The sequence below is a fragment of the Drosophila tropicalis genome, unplaced genomic scaffold (genome assembly GCF_018151085.1).
Source record: "Drosophila tropicalis isolate 14030-0801.00 unplaced genomic scaffold, ASM1815108v1 contig_158, whole genome shotgun sequence".
Classification (NCBI taxonomy): Eukaryota; Metazoa; Arthropoda; class Insecta; order Diptera; family Drosophilidae; genus Drosophila; species Drosophila tropicalis.
Genome location: NW_027172602.1, coordinates 9,563,307 through 9,582,955, shown reverse-complemented (window position 1 = coordinate 9,582,955; position 19,649 = coordinate 9,563,307). Strand labels below are relative to the sequence as shown.

The 19,649-nt window shown below is 38.1% G+C and overlaps 1 protein-coding gene across 1 annotated transcript in view; it reads right to left on the bottom strand.

Annotated features, from left to right (window-relative positions):
* Nucleotides 1–2,875: 2,875 nt before the first annotated feature.
* Nucleotides 2,876–19,649, bottom strand: part of stx (stuxnet) — a 31,964-nt gene continuing 15,190 nt past the window's right edge. Inside the window, exons 2-4 of the mRNA XM_068302813.1 lie at nucleotides 19,482–19,569; nucleotides 5,484–7,817; nucleotides 2,876–5,413 (exon numbers count right to left, since the gene is read on the bottom strand). Coding sequence (XP_068158914.1) covers nucleotides 4,538–5,413; nucleotides 5,484–7,817; nucleotides 19,482–19,569 — 3,298 coding nt within the window. The 3' untranslated portion in view covers nucleotides 2,876–4,537. The remainder of the gene's footprint in view (nucleotides 5,414–5,483; nucleotides 7,818–19,481; nucleotides 19,570–19,649) is intronic.

Genomic DNA, 19,649 nt, shown 5'->3' with positions numbered 1-19,649 from the left:
GACGAAGAAAATGCTGAGGAGGAGCAACCATATACCCGAAGAGGGCCAGGGAGACCAAAGATTGTTCGCACTGGGCGTGCTGGTCGTCCACGAAGAGAGTACAATATGCTGAATGTACTAGATGCGAAAGACGTCATTGTTCCTACCTGTATAAATGAGGCATTTAAGTCAGAGCAGTCGGAAAACTGGAAATCAGCAATGCAGAAGGAGTATGACAACCTAGAAAACATTAGGACATGGAGTTTGGTTGATCTTCCTGCAAACAAAAAGGTTATCGGTTGTAAATGGGTTTTTACCACCAAACGAGATGAGAGTGGCAAAGTTCAGCGCTTCAAGGCAAGATTGGTCGCAAAAGGGTGTGGTCAACAATATGGAATTAACTACAAGGAAACTTTTTCCCCGGTTGCACGTTATTCCTCAATCAGACTGGTGATTGCGTTGGCGGTGGAGCACGAGATGCACTTGCACCAGATGGATGTCTCTGCAGCATACCTCAATAGTGAGCTACAAGATGACGTTTATATGCGACAACCTGAAGGTTTTGTCGATACTGATCATCCCAAGCGTGTACTCAAGCTACATAAATCGTTGTACGGCTTGAAACAGAGTGGGCGTGAGTGGAACCAAAAGTTGGATAGCGTTCTTTTGAAGATTGGTTTCGTTCCGTGTGCAAGCGAACCGTGTATATACACGAGCAAAGTCAATGGGTATTTATCTATTATTGTTGTATATGTTGACGATTTTATACTTGCATGTACCAGAAAAGACGACGTGGCCTACATAAAGCAGCTCATATCAAACGAATTTGATGTGGTCGACGGCGGTGAACTCCATCATTTTTTGGGGATGGAAATCGAGCGAGATGGCAAGACTGGCAATGTCTCCATAGGCCACAAGCAGTACATCGAAGGCTTGTTGCATGAATATGGTATGCAGGACTGCAAGCCGAACGCGACTCCTCTAGAGGTTGGGTTCCAGACGAAGTGCGATAGCGATGATTGCGGTCAGGTGGACAAGACACGCTATCAATCACTCATTGGTTCGTTATTGTATTTGGCGTTGACTACACGGCCAGATATAATACACTCTGTGGCTAAATTGGCGCAGAGAAATTCAGATCCGCACAAGGAACATGAGGTTGCAGCCAAGAGGGTATTGAGATATCTAAGAGGTACCTCAGATGTGAGACTCCATTATAGCAAAACTGGTGTTCCTATCCACTGTTTTGTTGATGCGGACTGGGCTGGCGATTGCAACGATCGGAAGTCGTTCACTGGTTGGTCATTCCTTATTGCTGGAGCGGCGGTGTCATGGGAATCAAAGAAGCAAAATCTGGTTGCCCTCAGTAGCACGGAGGCCGAGTACGTAGCACTTTCTACAGCAGCCAAAGAAGCGATATACATCAGAAAGCTGATCAACGAGATGGGATTCGGGCCGATGGCGAAGCTGATAATTTATAGTGACAACCAGAGCGCACAATGTCTTGCTAAAGATGCTAAATTTCATTCACGTAGCAAGCATATTGAAATAAAATATCATTTTGTAAGGGAAATGTATAAAGAAAATGTAATAGATATCAAATACATTCCCACAGATAGTATGACCTCAGATATATTAACAAAGAACTTATGTAAGGTCAAACATGTAAAGTTTACAGAAATGTTGGGATTAAAATAATTTTTGTACAAGATAGACTTCGCGTTGAGAAGGAGTGTTAAAATATGTATATAACCACCGCAGTATGTCTATCTCTTTCATATTATTCTAGAATGATCCGATCTGTGAATTGTAACGGACATTCTTTCATTTCTGCTTTACGTTCTTATTCTCGCTGCCTGCGCTGCAGCGAATATTCTTATGCATAAGTTTAGTCTCTAATAAACCTCTACTCGAATATATTGTTTTCTCGTTTCTAATTAATATCTAAGGAAAATAAAGTAATAACAATAAATCAAACAATTTATTTTCCCTTCTTAATTGCATTTAGGCCAAGTAAATGACTGCCTGAATATTTTTGTTTTAAGTAACAGCTGCGAAAATAAATGATAGCGTGATTATGATGACATTTGATTGTTGCTGAATTTGATTTCAAAGTATTTAAGGAATCAGGTATTCCTATATAAATAACAAAGCGTTTTCTTGCCTTTTCTCTATTTCCAATTTGTAATCCAGGAAAACTACCTCTAACAGTTTCGAAACCGTTTTCTACTAGTCCGATCACTAAATACCAAGAACCAATCTAACCTATTCTTTGTGGCTTTCGAGTGAACAGTTCTCAAACTACTTAGAATAGAATAGCACATCATAACAATCAAGTAGGCTAACTTCAATCAATGATTTCCCATTCTGATTTAGTTCTTCTTTATAAGAAAGTGCTCTAATTCTTAGACATTGTCATCATGGATGGGCACTTAACTCTCGAACTTTGACTGGAAAATGCTTTACAATGACAGTGAAAACTCTTTTTTAGTTTACTATTCACCAGGTTCCAGATTTGAATGTGCAATCAATCAAATTACATTTAAAAAAGTTTATCATTAGCAAGTAAAAACTGATCTTATTATTATTTCCGCCACTGTATATTCAGTTCTCCTCCATACGGAGTCATCGTTTTCCAAGAATAGTTTGAAGTTCTCTGATTTCTATTATTCAGGCATGGCAAGACAATATAGATTCAGTCTAAGATAGGAAAACAAAACGTGCTAGCTAATATATACTAGAAAACTAAAAAGAAATAAAGTAAAATAAGTCTGAAAACAAAAGAAAACCAAATAAAAATAAACAAACATTTTGTTTTAACTAAACCATTTACTAAATATTTATTAAAAATTAAAAATAGCGCATTAATCTGCAAAATAATAAAGATTTTAGCATATATATATCAATAAAGTAAATTCCAAATTTATTTAAAGTCGCATGAAATCAATATTCAATGCAAGTTTTCTCTTTGTAGCTCAACTAAAAACTAATTGCATTTCAATTTCCCTTTCATATTTCGTTCTTAATGCTGCTTTTCTTCACAAGAAAATAAAAGAAAAAAAAAAAAAACACTCAAACAAATTGATTTTTTAACAAACAAAAAAACGAAAACTAGGATTGATTTTGTTAACTGTTTCTTGTCGTTGCTTTTAAAGTCAGAAATTACAAAAAAAGAAAAAGGAAGAATAAAGCAGCTCAAAACAAAGTCTTAAATCTAATTCAATAACGTTTAAGAACAAAACAAACTGTTCTCACAACAAAAAAAAAAAAAAAAAGAAAATGAAAAAGAAAGTCGAATCAGACTTTAAAGAATTTCATTACAATTTAAATGGAAACAAATTAAATTGATGGCTTAAAGGATTCTTCTATAGTAAGGCAAATTAGGTCAAAGAAACATCATTTTGGCCCAAAATCGATGAATGCCGCCGTAAAATGATGCTTAATGATGACGCGACACAAAAACATAAGTTAAACAATTGAAAGAGAAAAAAAATAAACAATTAAAGCATACAAATTTAGAAGTTAAATCTAATGTAAAGCAGCTGCTAAGTAATTAGGGTAAGGGGTGTGTGTGTGTGGTGTGTGTGTGGGTGTGTTTCTAAATCTATGCATATATATACATACATATATTTCAATATATATATATGTTTATATATAGCCCTACCAAAATTTGCCACCGCTTTGGCTTACACATTATATTTTGTAGTATTCAATTTTCAAAAAAAAAAAAAACCATTAATTTAAATAAGATTTAGGAAAATTATAAATACATATACTATATATATATATATGTATATAGTTATTCATTATACATTTAAATAAACAAAAATTGAAAATTTCCCCTTTTTTCGTGTGTGTATATATTTTTGTAAACCACAAAACAAAGAAAGAAAATCAAAATGTACAGCGAATAGTTGTGTGTGGGAAGAAAGGTGAATGGGTGGGGGGGGACCAAGGAGATGGTGTGTTTTTAGTTGCATTGATTACTACACAAAAATTTCGCTAAATTTAATTTACAACATTTAAAGTTCAAGGTGTTTTTTGGTTTTTTGTTTGTTTTCTTAAGTTTATCCTCTTGCGAAAAAACAAAAACGAATCAAGTAGAAGGAGACAGAAGGAAGAACAGTAACATGAAGAAGAAAAAATAATGTGTATAGGGATTATAAGATAGTTGTGAGGCAAAGTGTGTTACATACATATATGTATATATATGTGTGTGTGTGTTTGTGTTTCATTTTGTTTTCTTTCTTTCCTGGAGAGCATGTGCTCTGAGCGGTACATAATATAAGAATTCTTTACATTTAAATTAAGAATTACAATAGGTTGTTGTTTGTTTGTTGATGTTGTTTGTGGTTTGTTAGTGTTTTTTATAAATTGTTTTAAACTTTTTGTTTTGTTTTTGTTTTTTTGCATACATATGTTTGCTTCAATTGTTTGTAGTAGGTAGTAACTAATAAATGCTACACAAAGAGGTCCTTTGCCCTTGAGCGGACTGCTTCTGCTGCTACAGCTGCTCCTCTTGTTGATGCTGCTCGCTATCTCTCTCTCTCTCACGCGCTTAAGCTGCCGTGTCAACCTCCTCAACTATGTGATTGGGTGGCACTTCACTATTTGTATTGCTAGCTGCTGCTGCTGTTGCTGTAGTGGTGGTTGTAGTTGTTGTTGCTGCTGCAGTTCCATTGGAGTTGTTGTTGTTGCTGCTGCTGTTGTTGTTGGTGTTGTTGTTCCCGCTACAACTGTTGTTAATTGGCGCCGTTGTTGCTGTTGCTGCTGCTGTTGCCGCCGATGACTGTTGCTGCTGTTGCGGTTGCTGCTGCTGCGGCTGTTGCTGTTGCAATGATGTTGCCACTACGGCACTTACTCCACTGTATTGAGATGTTGCAGGGGCTGCTGTTGTTGCCGCTGCTGCATCCAAAGTGGCCGTAGTTGCCGCTGCTGTTCCTGCTGCTGCTGCTGCCGCTGCTGCATACGGACCACTCTTTAGCTTGCGTGCCTCACGCTTTTGCTTACGCTGCTGCATAACTAGACGCAACTGATCCATTTTGGATTTGGTCTTTTGATTATCCATTTCCATTGTACACTTTTGGCACATGTGCTCACGTTCGCCACTGCGTCCGTAACGGCAGCTGCAATTGCTGCATCTGGATTGACTTGAATTGTTGGCTGAGTCGCCGCCGCCAGCACAGCAACTGCCGTGGGATTTGGAAGAATTGGCGGAGGAGGAACACATAGATGACAAGACTGGTGCTGCTGATGATGACGAGGAGGAGGAGGTGGCTTTGGTAACATAATGTCCGTTACATTCTCCGTAGGCGCAGGAGCGCAATGAGGCAAATGCAGCAGCTGTTGCGGCAGCTTGTTGTTGTTGTTGCTGCTGCTGTTGCTGCTGGGCACGACTATTGCATTTGGCGCAATTGTGATGTTTGCTCGAATACTAAACGAAATAGAAAGAGATTCCCAAAGTTAATCAATGAATTACTTTCGATAAAATACAATTTACTTACCATTTTGCTGCTACGCGATCCATGATGAAGTCCACTTGATGATCCTCCCACCGAAGTGGACGACGACGACGACGATGAGGTTGAGGATGATGAAGAGGCAGAGCCACTGGAACTGGAATTGATGCTACTAGTGGCGGGAGCCTCAAAACTAATGCGCGCCCCGCGACTATATTGAGGCGTGGCACTGAGCAAATCATTGAGTATGTGTATAACCGTGGATATATCACGCTTGGGCCGGCCAAAGCGATCCTGTAGAGCTGGATTCAATGTACCCGAAAATGTGCCCGAATAGATGCCCTTGCCATGGTTCTTCATGGACTCAATAACAGCTCCAGAGCCATTTTTGCGTGGCATATCATCGCTGGCATTGCCACCACCATTGCCATTAGAGCAGCCGCTGTGGCCACTGCCCGAACTATGATTGTGATGATGATGGTGGTGATGGTGATGATGGTGATGATGGCCACCGCCAGCACCACTACCGCCGCTGTGGCTGCCACTGCTGCTGCTGCTGCCAATACTGCTGCTGGCCCCGGAGAGATCGATCTTATTGGTGAATACCTCTTTGGAGAGTTTACGCAGTGTCTGGGTAAGATTGCGTGAGGCTTCGGCCAGAGTGCGTGTATCGGAAACAGCCAATGAATCCAAATCTGTGCTGCTGGCAATGATATCGTCTTGTGCCGTTTTCCGTGAGCCAGCTGAAACAGTTGGACTGCCTGCAGTCGACTGATGATACAGTTGTTGTTGTTGATGCTGCTGTTGCTGTGGCTGCTGCTGCTGCTGCTGATGGTGATGATGGTGATGGTGATGATGGCGATGATGCTTGGGACGTGTAATCCGATTATTGCTTGTCTTGTGCAACATGGAATTGCCAGAGAATGTTAAACTGGCACCTGAAGAATTGGTGGCATTAGATCGTGTAGGAAAACCAACATTACAACCAGCATCCGATGAACATTTGCCACCGCTAGCGGAAGATCCTACCAATCCAGAAGATGTCCCAGCGATAGTCGTGGTCGGAGCATTGGGAACTGTTGCGGGCACCGCTGCTGTTGGCGGTGTGCTGGATAGACGTGTGCAGAGACACGATGTCAATTTGGCTGCAATGGGATCCTGACAACCACCACTGGTGCAGGCCGATGAGGAGGACATGGAGGAACTACTTGAATTGGTGGAACTGGTGATACTGTTGTTGTTGCTATTGCTGGAACTGGTACTGGTGCTAGGCATGGGAATGTTTGTAATAGCCGTCGTCTTGATGGGGCTCGAGACGAGATTCGAGAGCGACTTGATTGGCGATTGCTCCAGCACAGTTTTGGTGGTGCTGGCGGAGCCGTTGCTGCTGCTGCCTGTTGTTGATCGTGTGGTTGTGGAAGATGACGTCGATGCGGCTGCAGTTGATGGTGTCGTGAGGGCAATGCTTTTCACAATGTTTTGTATACCGCGCTTGATTAGGAACTTGGTCAGTTCGGGTCCCTTAATAGCATGGGCACCACCACCGTCGGCACCGCCACAAGTACCACCCGAAGCAGTTGATGATCCTCCAGAGCTGCTGCTGCTGCTGCTTGAGCTGTTGCTGGGCAAATTTGCGTACATTTTACGTAATGAGGACATTCCTCCACCACTTCCAGCAGCCACAGCCGATGCATTGTGGTGATGACTATGATGATGGCTGTGATGATGATGGCCATGATGATGTTGATGTTGGTGGTGCGCATTAATGTTGCTTGCACTATTGTTGTTGTTACTGTTTTGATTATATCCATGATGATGTAGACTCGGATGCTGATGACTGTGAACATGGCCATGACCAATGCTATTATTGCGTCCACTGCCAGAACCGCCGCTGGCCAATCTATGGCTAGAGGATCGGGTGCGGGATGAGCTGGTGGTGCTGCTGCTGGTGTTTGTATTGGAACTGCTTGCCGAATATCCATTCACCATTGCGGCAGCATCTATTAAGCTTGTGCATGTCGATGAGGCACCTGATGCATGGCTGGAGAGTATTCCAGCTGCTGTTGTTGCTAATGAGCTGCCGGCAGAAGAGGACGACGATGAGGAGGAGGAGGACGATGACGACGTCGACGAAGATGATGACGAACAACCACCAGTAACAGCTGGCAAAGCTGTTGATGTTGTCGTTGCACTTGAACTGCCGCTGCTGCTACTGCCTCCGGCTGGATTAACAGTGCTCAACTGGAGCTGTATAAGCATCATGTGATCGCCCAGGCGCATGCTCAGATTAAGCGGAGTCTTGCCGCTAAGGAAGTCATTAACCTGCGAGTCGTTAAGCGATTCCAGCGCTTGCAGTACCGTATTCTCCGGACGTTGAGCCTGTACAAAGATAAAAGAGAGAAAAATTATGAGTATTATGATATATAGAACTCCAAGCACAAAAATACGACTGAGATCTGATCACTGTTAGCATATTATCGACTATCCATTAGACCTTTAACCTATGTATGTATATCCCTATAACTCCAATTCAATGTTAACATACTACTGTTCTTTCAGCCTAAAGCAAGCACAACTGTACCGATGATCCTCTGTTAATTACCCCAAACACAACTGTACTTACCCCAGACAATAGCTTACACTATTAAGGTTCTTTTAAATTACATTTTGGATCTATTTACCACCGGAAATAGACCCCTTTCACTTTTCAACTCTAGCATGTTCACCAATTTATTTAATTTTCGCATTCATCGTAAACCCCCAAACCACTCACACCCACAAACACGCCCTATCCATTCTCCCTTTTTTTGTATTTATATGTATAGTGAGGTGATGATATTACTGTTCGAGTTGTCGTACGTGATTCAATGCAACCGCCTTTGTGTTGTTACTGATAATAAGTCAAATATCCAACCACAAAAACAACAACGTTGTCATAGAAGGCGCGTCATATGCAACTATACAACAACAACAGCAGCAAAATGTCAGAATTACCCATATCTAACGACAAAATTATAATTATTAATTTGGCTTAACAGAAAGTTAATCAGAAAACTAACCTTAGTCAACCAAAATCAAAATAGAAAGAGAGAGGGAGAGAGTGAGAGAGAGAGAGAGGAGGCAGTGAATAAGTGATTTTATAAGGAAAATCCATCCTGTCATTTCCGATATTTGTTCTAATGAATCGATATGCAAAAACAGGGTAAAACCCATTTGGGGAATAGGGAATCGGTGATTGCATTTGCTATATATAGTGCAGTCTAGTTCTTTGATAGCATCACAACAGGCACGATCAGTTTACAGTACTGGGGAACCCCCCAATAGATTCTCAGATTCACAACGACTTAAAAATGAACTCGAATCAACATTAATTTAAGTATTATAGATGTTGTCTTCTAATGTTTAGATTTTTTTGTTTTCACTCTTTGTCTTAAGTAAACAAAAATATATATAATATATACATAAATATAGGTATCTATGTATAGATTGTTTTGTTATGTTGTCTTAAGGTCTCGGTCTGGGTCTGGGTCTGGGTTAATAAAATTCATTTCCATTGCTCGAATGAAAAAATAAAATCAAAAAAAAGAGAAAAAGAGAGAGAAACAGATTGCAAATTACATTATAAACATATATGTATGTATGTATGTATATTTTTTGTTATTGACTGACTTTGCGCCGAGACTGTTGCCTGGCTGCCGGCTGCCTGACACATTGACCTAATAATATTCAAATTTTTGTTGTTGGTTTTTTCGCTCCTGGGGAAAAGAGTAAAAGAGATGGATGCAATACACCATACACTTGGCAACAACGTGTTGTTACTGGCAACTTTCCCTTTGTCATTTGACAACGGCATGATGGTGTCCAACCAAGCGACGGAACGACCAACCGACCGACCGACCGATGCGATGGAAACCGAACTTTTCTTATGCAACCATTTCGGAGTTTCTCACTATGACGAAAACTAAAACTAAAAAAAATAAATAAATAAATAATAATCATAAAAAAAAAACAACGCCTAGCAACGTAGCCAGACAAAGAAAGCCAAGGGAAAAAAGAAGGCCTATTGACGTTGCCAATGCTGTTAAAATGTACCAAGGTCAATGGAGCACGCAACTTACATCACCTTCCTTTTCTCTCTCCCTCTCTCTCTTTCTTTTTCTCTTGTCAATTTCAAGCCGATTTCAAATTTAACAAGAAAACCCCCCAAAGCCTCTCAAAATGCTGTAATTTATTAGCTTTGTGCGAAATTGAGATTCACCAGTGACGAACGATAATGAAGATGAGATACAATATTTTGAGTAAATCTCTGATCTCGACCGGTTTTCTGTTTTCACATTTGAAAAATTCATTTTATAGAGGGCAGCACCTGAGAGACAAGAAGAAGACTGATCAACTTTACACTAGAGAACAACAAAATGCTTATCACAAAATTGCGAATCACGTTTGCTATTTTATGATGGCATTTTATCTTTGTTACCAAGATTCTCAAGATAAGATTTCAATGGTAGGCTAGGAATCACTTGTGATTACCTAATTAGTCGGCGTTGAGGGATTTGGGATAAGATATAGCCCGACCACGCGTGCCTTCGTCACGTTGGTTTCGCCAGTCTTGCATTCTTTGCAAGAAAGTTTAAGTATATTAATTAATGAACTCTCAAAGTGTCCACCACCACCACCAGGTCGTGGTCATTATTGTCTCCCAAAAAATTGAAGTTTTCTCTTCACATTTTACACCACTTTTTATCACAACTTTCGCGTGTCGAAAGAAAACAGACGAAAATGTTTAGTAGACACTTTCGCATCATAAAAAAAAAAAATACACAAATGTTTGTAGAGTAAACTTAAAATTGTTTTAAAGGCATTTTAAGTTATGGAATCTGATGTTAGTGGAAAATCGTTTGTTCATTATTATCAATTCACAAGAAACACGTAATGGAAATGCAAATATTATTTCGAACCTTAAATTAAATTAATTGAAATTAAAACAGAGTACATTGATATTTGAAGGGGGTTTTCGTTTATATGGAATTAAACTGTCCCCATGACATCATATGACGCAGTAGTTCAGTGGAGAATCCTAACAAGGAGGGGGGGTAAATAAGGAAAACTCGAAATTCACCTATCAAACTGGTGAAACATTGATTTACAAGAATGATTTTTATTTCAAATTACTCGATTTTCAACCAAATGGACGATTTCCCCCACTTAAATTATAAGCTAGATACGCCACTGTTTATATATTTTGGTATGAAAGACACGTTCCCTTTTCAATCCATTGATATGTCATTGTATTTCTTTTTGGCTTGACTTCGTAAAAACCTCAGTTGATCCTACAAATGTTCAAAAAGGAATTTCCTACTCTACTCTTTCCCCCTTTGTTCCACTTTTCAAAAGTTTGATGACATTCCGATCAAGAAACAATAGCTATATATGCTGCAATACGATGATCACTAATGCTCTACACCCATCTAATCTATCGAGTAAAAAAACAAAAAGTGACCAAGTGTGTTGTTTATAAAAGATAATACGGTAGGTAAACAGAAGAAGGCGGCGCCCTCTTGCCGCTAGTGCCACTCACACTCACTCACACACACTCATGAGCCTTTGTCTTTGTTTTGCACTATAAACACAGTAACTAAGCGTAAATACTAGTACTTATTAGTGCAAAATTGTCTTGTGGGGACTTTTTCAAGGGGTTGGAAGTTACCGACATGGAGCTTGGGTGGTTCTGTAGTTGAGTGGTTGGGGGAGTGAGTTTGTGGCGGTCGTTTCTCTTATCAGACAACAGTTTGTAGAAGTATTTTCTTTTGTATTTTGTGCGACTACAACGTTTGGCCAATTGAATTTGTTACACACAAAGGCAACTAAGTGTAGTGAAGTGTCACTCCATCAACTGGGTACACTGCTGGCGGCGCTAAGGTGGGCGGGTCGGGGGTGAAGAAAACACGCTACGCAATAAAAAATATTTTCATGGTCAACCTAAAGATAACATAAGAGTGAAACTAACAAAACGAATCTAATTCTAAATGGTGACTTTTTGATTACCCTTCAAGTCATTTAAATGTTAACAAGAATATGACTTAGTAGGAAAGGGAAGATTTACTAGTCCAATGTAAACTATCAAGTCTTTAGCGTGACATTTGATTTCTAGTTCCGTGAATCTGAGCATTTGTTGTCGTCCTTTTTGAGCAACCAAAAGTGTTGTCATTCCAATCTCATGTGTTTCGATATCTTCAAATTGTATGTTTCTGTGACTGTTACCTTCCCATTTCATTGCTTCATTAGTGATCTTCATATTGTATGATTCATTTTTGAAAAATTTTATGCCAACAAGTTGGTAAATTTCTTAATAATTATCAAACATGGGTTTTCCTGTGCAAAAATTCCATTCTACCAGTTCTTGTTGTTACGTATTGTTGTCGTATCGTCGTTTATTAGATTATTATCAATTGTGGATGGATGGGCGGTGACGACGGCGGCAGAGAAAGGCAATTTACAATCAAGGTTTTGTGTAGCGCCACTAAATACTTGGGAAGGGGGAACTTTTGATTCGCTCTCTTTCCCCCGCTGGCATGGGGTCGGGTTGTGTTATGTTGTAAACGATTTTACGCCTCTCCTCCCTCCTATCTCTTCAAACACCACCACCACCATAGCCACCTGATTTGATTAGCAACAAATGCCATAGACACAATTATTACTCACTGCCAAAAGCAATTAAAACTGAACTAATAATAGCAATTTGTAAATTGCCAACAACCGCCGAAGCGAGCAGCAGCTGATAGAGAGAGAAAGAGAGAGAGAGAGAGCGACAGAGACAAAGACAGAGAAAAAGATCCCCAGCAAGTTTTATTATTAATATTATATTCGATTGCCAATCGATTCTATTTAAAAAGAAAAAACCTTACCAAACATATTGAAATCTTTTAGACTTTTAGGTGGATGTAGGTATGATGAATAAAGATCGTGTATGATGATAAACCGGATTGAGATGAGATTAAAGATAATGTCGACGACTAAAGTGACTGAGATCTTAAGTATGCAGCAATGTTGACAATGATGATGATGATGACGATCACGTTGATACTAAGAGATACTTGATAAGAACAGTCGGCGGAATCAGACAACTCCCCCAATCAACCTCTCTATCTCTCTCTCTCTCCCTCTCTCTCTTTTGTAGAATTGCGCAATTCACAAGTTGTCAAGTGAGTAGAGTAACGAAATGAGGCGACTTTGTGACGCGACAAAGAGAGAAAGAAGAGAGATAAGTTTAATGAGTTGATTGAGCAAAATAAACACTTGGGGCAGCAACATCATAGTTGCACACAGCACAACAGTCAAAGACAAAGAGACAAATAGAGTCGAAAGCCAATAACCTGTTCTTCTGAATTGCTTTTGCTTTCTCTGTGCATTCTTCTTCCTACAAAGGACGCATAAATTTTTGGTTTGCATTGCATTGGACCCAACCAACCAACCACACCTACACGTCCAACGTTCCCGTGGTGGTGGGTGCTATATGGTTTTTTTGGCTTTTTATGACTACTTCTTCCCCAACAGGCTCCCACTGTCCACCCCTTATCATCTTGGAGCTCTTCTTCTCTGTTGCTTTGGCTTTGTCTTTGGCAACAGTTGATGTTGATGTTGATGTTGATGGTGATGGTAATGATGATTATCATTGTTCGTCCTCCCCGACAACAGCAACAACAACCGAATTCATTGTCAAAAATGTTGCCCTTTGTGTGTTGGTGGCTGCTGCTGCTGCTGCTTTTGTTTCTCACTTTGACAAATGCAATTAAATTTATTTTCATAAATCTATGCAGAAAGCGAAAGAGTAAGAGTAAGAGTGAGATTACGAGAGGCGGGACGAGTGGTCAGTCGGTCGGTCAGTCGTTTGGTCAATCAGGCGTCAGCTGCTGACCGCATCCCAAAGCAAAGAGTAATTAATTTGACAGCCAAGTGCCAGCGCATCATTTAAATGACATAAATAATACAACAACCACACGATATATACATATACACGATATATCTGTATATAGAAGTATACTTATGTATGTATATATAAATTGCCGGTCGAGCCTTAGTTTTATTTTTTGTTGTTTATTTTTAATTTTTTGCAATCGCAGTCGGTCATGGTGCATGACACGCCGCCGCCTACAACACCCACTTATTGCCCAGTTGTTTATTCAAAACGATGAGAATGAAATTAAAATTGTTGGCAAGCCAAAAACATATTGAATATATGGAGAGGAAGAATCAAAGACAGAGAGAGAGAGAAAGAAATGGTGCATTTTAGAAGATGTTATCAAATATTTTAGTATTATAATGATCAAATTTATTGTAAGGATATTGTTAATCGATTTCAATCAATTTTCCATTCCACATATTCCCAGAAATCACAAATCAATCCATCAATCAGTTCAATCAATCCGTTCAATTAACGTTCTGTTCCAAACATTCAATTGGATGAATGTTGAAAAGTTAAGTTTAGTCAAATCGATTACAAATACTTGATTTCTTATATCAAAGCTTTTGTTGTGACTTCTAAATTGTGGTATATGATTAACCATTTCTGGATAACTGATTCATAAAATATCGCATATTGTTACAGCATTTCTATTTTAAAATTCTAACTAATACATTCCTATTCTTCTTTACTCCCAAAATGGATATATTTAAGATTCTCTCGAGTCGCGAGTCTACAAAATCGAAAGTGTCTTTTCACTATATACATACATATATATTATATATACTATTTTGTTCGGCCACAGTAAAGACAACTTCTTTGTGGCATCATCATTAACATCATCTTGTTGTAGTCATCGTTGTCGGTTGTCGCTTGTCGGTCGTCCTCGTCAAGTCCCCATAATAAACTTAACAAAATATTATTACTTTTAATAGCTCTGCCAAAAAAAAACACACACAAATTCTTTCTTTCTTTTCAGAAAGACAGACAGACAGAGAGGGAGTGAGAGCGAGAGTGATGTCAAGATAAAATTGGAACAATATATGCAAATGTCATGACAGACAAATGGCTTTATATGCATATGTATTCACTGTATGTATATATTTATTATTATATTTGAGGCGTTGCGTTCCATTGAATGAATTAATCGCCGTCTAGCACTTTTACTTATCCGTTTTAGATTGACCAACTGACCAACTGAACTGAACTGAGACGAGAGGACAGCCAACCAACTAACCGATCCGACCACCTGCCTGATGGACGATTTAATTCAATTCGATTCAATTAAATTCAACATCAAATACACGGCAGAGAGCGAACAAGAGATACTTGACCCACAGCGGTCATAGCTTGTCATATTTTCGAGGAGATTACTCATCCGCACGAAAATGTCAATAAATCAAGATGTTCCATCAACTTGTCACTTGTTAACACACATTTCATTCCCCCCAGCCATGAATGATGGAGTTATTGGGGGATGTAGTCGATGGGCTGAGGGGCGGGCAGGCAGGTGACCTGGACAACAAAATTGGGCACCTGTCGGTGGTCCTTCACCCTGCCTTCCTGTCTCCCTACCTCCATCCATCCATCCCATTCTTCGGCCTTTTGACAATATTGTTAACATGCTCTCACACATTGCTAATTAGAGAAGGCAATGGCTTGGTTGCATGAATCAGCAAATATCTCGCTCACAGATACACATACATAGAAGGTGAAGGTGGTGGTGCTGGTGCTGGTGCTGGTGGTGGTGGTGCCGTCGTCTCAAAGCACCACTGTGCAGTGGGATCAAATTTCGCACAGTAAACGTTTAAAAAAATCAAAAGGTGTCAATTGGACCTCTTTTGGACACGTTGGACATTAATCCTTTATGTATTATCTTCATTTTTACGAAATTTATCGTTTATTCATAGGGTATTTACACAAATGGGGTATATTAGTTATCTCTAACACTTCTTTCTCACTGTTTTTCGAGAATCCAGGTCAGTTATTCTGATAGTTCGATCATCTTCGTTGAGCCAATTTTAATCGAATTTTTATAGGGTATCCCAAAAGTCGTTTATCTCCACTTATTTTTGTTTGTTCATATATTCATATATTTTCTTGGTGTAGCAATTTCACAAATTAAATACAACATCGTCGTCCAGACAGAGAGAGAGAAAAAAGAGTGAGAAAAGTAAATTTGCTTTACCCCGAAAAAAAATAATAATAATTATACTAAAAGACGCAAATTGTTAATTGGCTATTCAAACATTTTGCATTTTGCAATTTCATTTCTTTTGTAAATATACTTACATATGAACATTGCACATACATACATATATTTTTATACATGTATAATATTAATCACAAAACAAAGAACCAGCAGATAGAATCTTAAATTTAGTCACACACACACACACACACACAGACACATGTCATTTTCGGTTTGTCAGGGGCAAACATTTGTTGATCATCAACGAAAATCTCGGGCTAATAAATAGACGACTAAAGGGAATTGAAAAGGCTCAAAAGAAACAACAAGAAAAGGAATAAGTTATTCAATTGGTTTTCAATGTTTTATTCGAATAAATGATATATGAATACCATTTATGATAGACTAGTTATACACAAATAAGAATGAATAATAAACGTTTAAACAAACTAATAAAAATAATAATTGTATCGTTGTTTTGTTTTTTATTATTTGTACATGTTTTATAAATTATATATACGATATATACATAAATCTCTGTACATATACCCACATATATATATTTTTTTGAAATTTGTGCATATATTTTTATTTGGGAGGGGATTTTTATGGATTTTCGTGCACGCCAAAATATTTCTTTGTTTGCATTACGAAAATTTGCTTTATGTGCATGTGTGTGTGTGTGTGTATGTATTTTGAAATGTGCAATTAAATTGCTAGACAAAAACCAAGAAAAAGCAGATAATTAAAAATATCGAATTACTCAAGAAATTCATGTGTGAATACATTCTAAGGAAATCTGTCAAGCACATCACAGATTAATTATTCACTTTTACAATATTAATATTAAGATTGAATTTCTTCTAATGATCTTGATTATATAGCCAGAATGTTTGGGTTTTTTTCAAGCCTTTTATCGTTTCGAAACAAAAGTCTTCCAAAGGATTATTGGTAACTGAACAAAAGTGTATAGTATTCAGATAACTGCATTTATTCTATTTGAATATGATTCAATCAATTGAATCAATTTCACTAATATCTTAATTCATCACATCCAACAAAAGCATTATTATTAAAACTGAAACTGAGAAACTGTTACCAGAGAGACGACTCAATCAATAAAAAGAATGGAGAAGAAAAGATTGATAAACGTTATGTGGCACACACTACATCCAACGTGAGCAACAACAACAATAGGTGAGGCAATCAGTCAGTCAGAGCTTGACGAAACGGTGTCACCAAGCAGCGGCAGCAGCAACATCCAGCCATCCGCTAATAATGTTGCTAATAACAATTAGCTACCTGGCTGGCTGGCTGGATAGCTGGCAACTTGTTGATATTGCAATGTAGCAACATTTTGCGCCATGTCATGCCCACAAGTTGGTTCGCTCATTCGTTTTACTTTACCTGACTCATAATTCAAACGGTAAACGGTAAATCAAACGGTTTGCTCCTCTATGCCGCTGCCGCTGACGGGAATAGCAACAACAAAAAGTGGAGCAAAACGTATACTTAAACTAAAGACAAAGAGAGGGAGAGAGGAGATACCCATGAGATAAGAGAGAAATAGATAGCAATATGTAGATGGAATATATAAGAATGAGATCACACACACACACACACGCAATTCTATATTAATGGCAACATCTTGTTGCAAGATCCAGAGAACAAACTGAGTACAAACTGAGACTCGTTGACAAATTGTGTTAGAAGGGGTTAAAGGAAAAGAAATCTTATCTGGAATGTAGAAAGAAAGAAGAATAATTTCCCATGAATTGAAATTAACTTTAGAGACTGAAAATTTCGAAAACACCCAAAAATTGGACGAAACCTAACTCTGATCTAAACGATATATTCCTTGATTTTTCGTTTAATCGATCATTTGAGCATTTGTTTATAAACAATTATTATTTGGTAATTTGGTTGGTTAATGAATACATTAAAAAGTACTGAGTAAAAAGCAATGAGTGGAATAAATGAATTCGGTGAAACCGAATAGATGTATCGATTGAGTCATTCAAAAACTGAATATTCATTTACCGGATGAATGTAAACGAATCGACTGAATCGTTGAAACATTAGCACATTCACTGAGTATTCAAAGTTATCACTGATTGACTGAATCATATGAAAACTCAGATATATATTTGCGAGTTCGCCTACTAAGTCAGCACTTTGATTCATTCTATTCAGAGGAATTTTAAGCCCCATTCGATTCATGTGTCGTTTTGTAGCAGCAACTCTCTAATATGAACAGCTTAAACTTGATCAATCAAGTGATCAAGTTGACTGAAATCATGTGCGAATTCGACCTTTAGATGAGCGAAGGATGTCGCTCTCTCTCTCTCTCTCTCTCTTTATAGCTCTCTGTCTCTTGTATAAACTTAAAAGCAACCAAAAAACTTTCTCATTAAATCGCCACTCACACACAAAGACACATTTACATAAATAACGTGAAACCTTCACAAAGAAAAGAAACAAAAACCCCAGCTAATGAAAAGCCAAAGGTCAAAAGAGAGCAAAAGAGTAAGCGAGGGGGTAGTGGAGACATATGCAATAGGGGGCGGAGGAGTGAGGGGTGAAGGGGAATGTTAATCAAGCAGCTGACGACTTATCGACAAGCGCGACAACTGATCGACCAAAATGCCGATCAACCACAAAGGTTTTATAAGCTTCATTTCGTTAAACGTTGCATAAATTAAATACCAAAAACAAAAAAAAAAACAACGTTTCGGCCTGCATTTTGACAAGAGTGTGTGCGTATATCCAAGTGTGTGAGTGTGTGTGTGTGCGAGTGTGTACAATAATTTGGAAGGAGCAAAGTAGGCTAACCAGTTTTTGACCGCGATCATCGCGCGTACTACAACAACAATAACAAAATTGTTTATGTGTGTAATCAAATAAATATGTAAATAAATTACAATTAATTAATGTCAAGAAATCTATATGCAACACACAAATATACTTTTTCTCTCCTTTCTGCCATTTTTGTTTATTTAAAAGCAATTAGGCGCAAAAGTTAGTCACTGATTGTCAAAAAAAAAAAAAACCACATAAATATTATTCTACAAACCAAAATCTACAAAAAAATTCACAAAAAAACTTATGAAAATTCTATAAATGCAAAGAATTTCATTTGATTAGCTGCCACGTGCCACAATTTTTCCTAGATTCCTCATAGTTTGTTCAACAAATTCATTATACAACGATAATTTAGATTAAAAGTTAACAAAAAGTAAAGTAAAGGAAAGTAATTCATCTGTCCGACATAAGTATACCATGTAATATAAATGAAACATAGAGGCGAAAAGGGGCGTGGCGATCATATACACTAAATTTACTTTAGATTGTCTATAGTCTATAGTTTAGAGGGCGTTACGGGAAGGGCATGGCAAAAGCTTGATCTGCGTACATATTAAACGAGTCTATGTCATATAACAAACTTGGTGACTACAACTAGAGATGGTTCATCAAAACTTAGCTATTGATGCTGCTGAAGAATCTACATACTATATGGGAGGGGGGTCCAAAAATCTGCCTTCTGTGTCTTTTTAATGACTTCAATATACCATATCATTCTCTCCGAGTACATGGTATACAAAACTTTGCACAAATTTGGATTTGGTTTTTGTTTTTATGTGTAGCTCAGTGTTAAATTCAGTTGACATTGAACCCGACGAAGCCCCTAGTGAACCCTTATAACTTATCAGCTAAGTACACACATACATATATGTATATACATACATACATATTTGTATATGTACATATGTATATACTTTTTGTCGAAAATGATTTTTTTGATCTCTTTTTGAGTTTTTTAAGCGTCGGTCGTATTTTTTTGATTTCGTTTTAAGGTGGTTGGACTGGGGGACAACTGGACAAAATGACTTACCAATAAACCAGTTTCCACATTTGGTATTAAAATGATTTTGGAACCGTCCATTAAATTGTGATCTCTGAGCGTGCCATCTTGTAGTTCTCTGCAAAAAAAAAAAACAAACGAGAAAAAACGTATGAGAAACGTGAGTAAGTTCTTTAGGGGGTAATAGCGAATGTAATT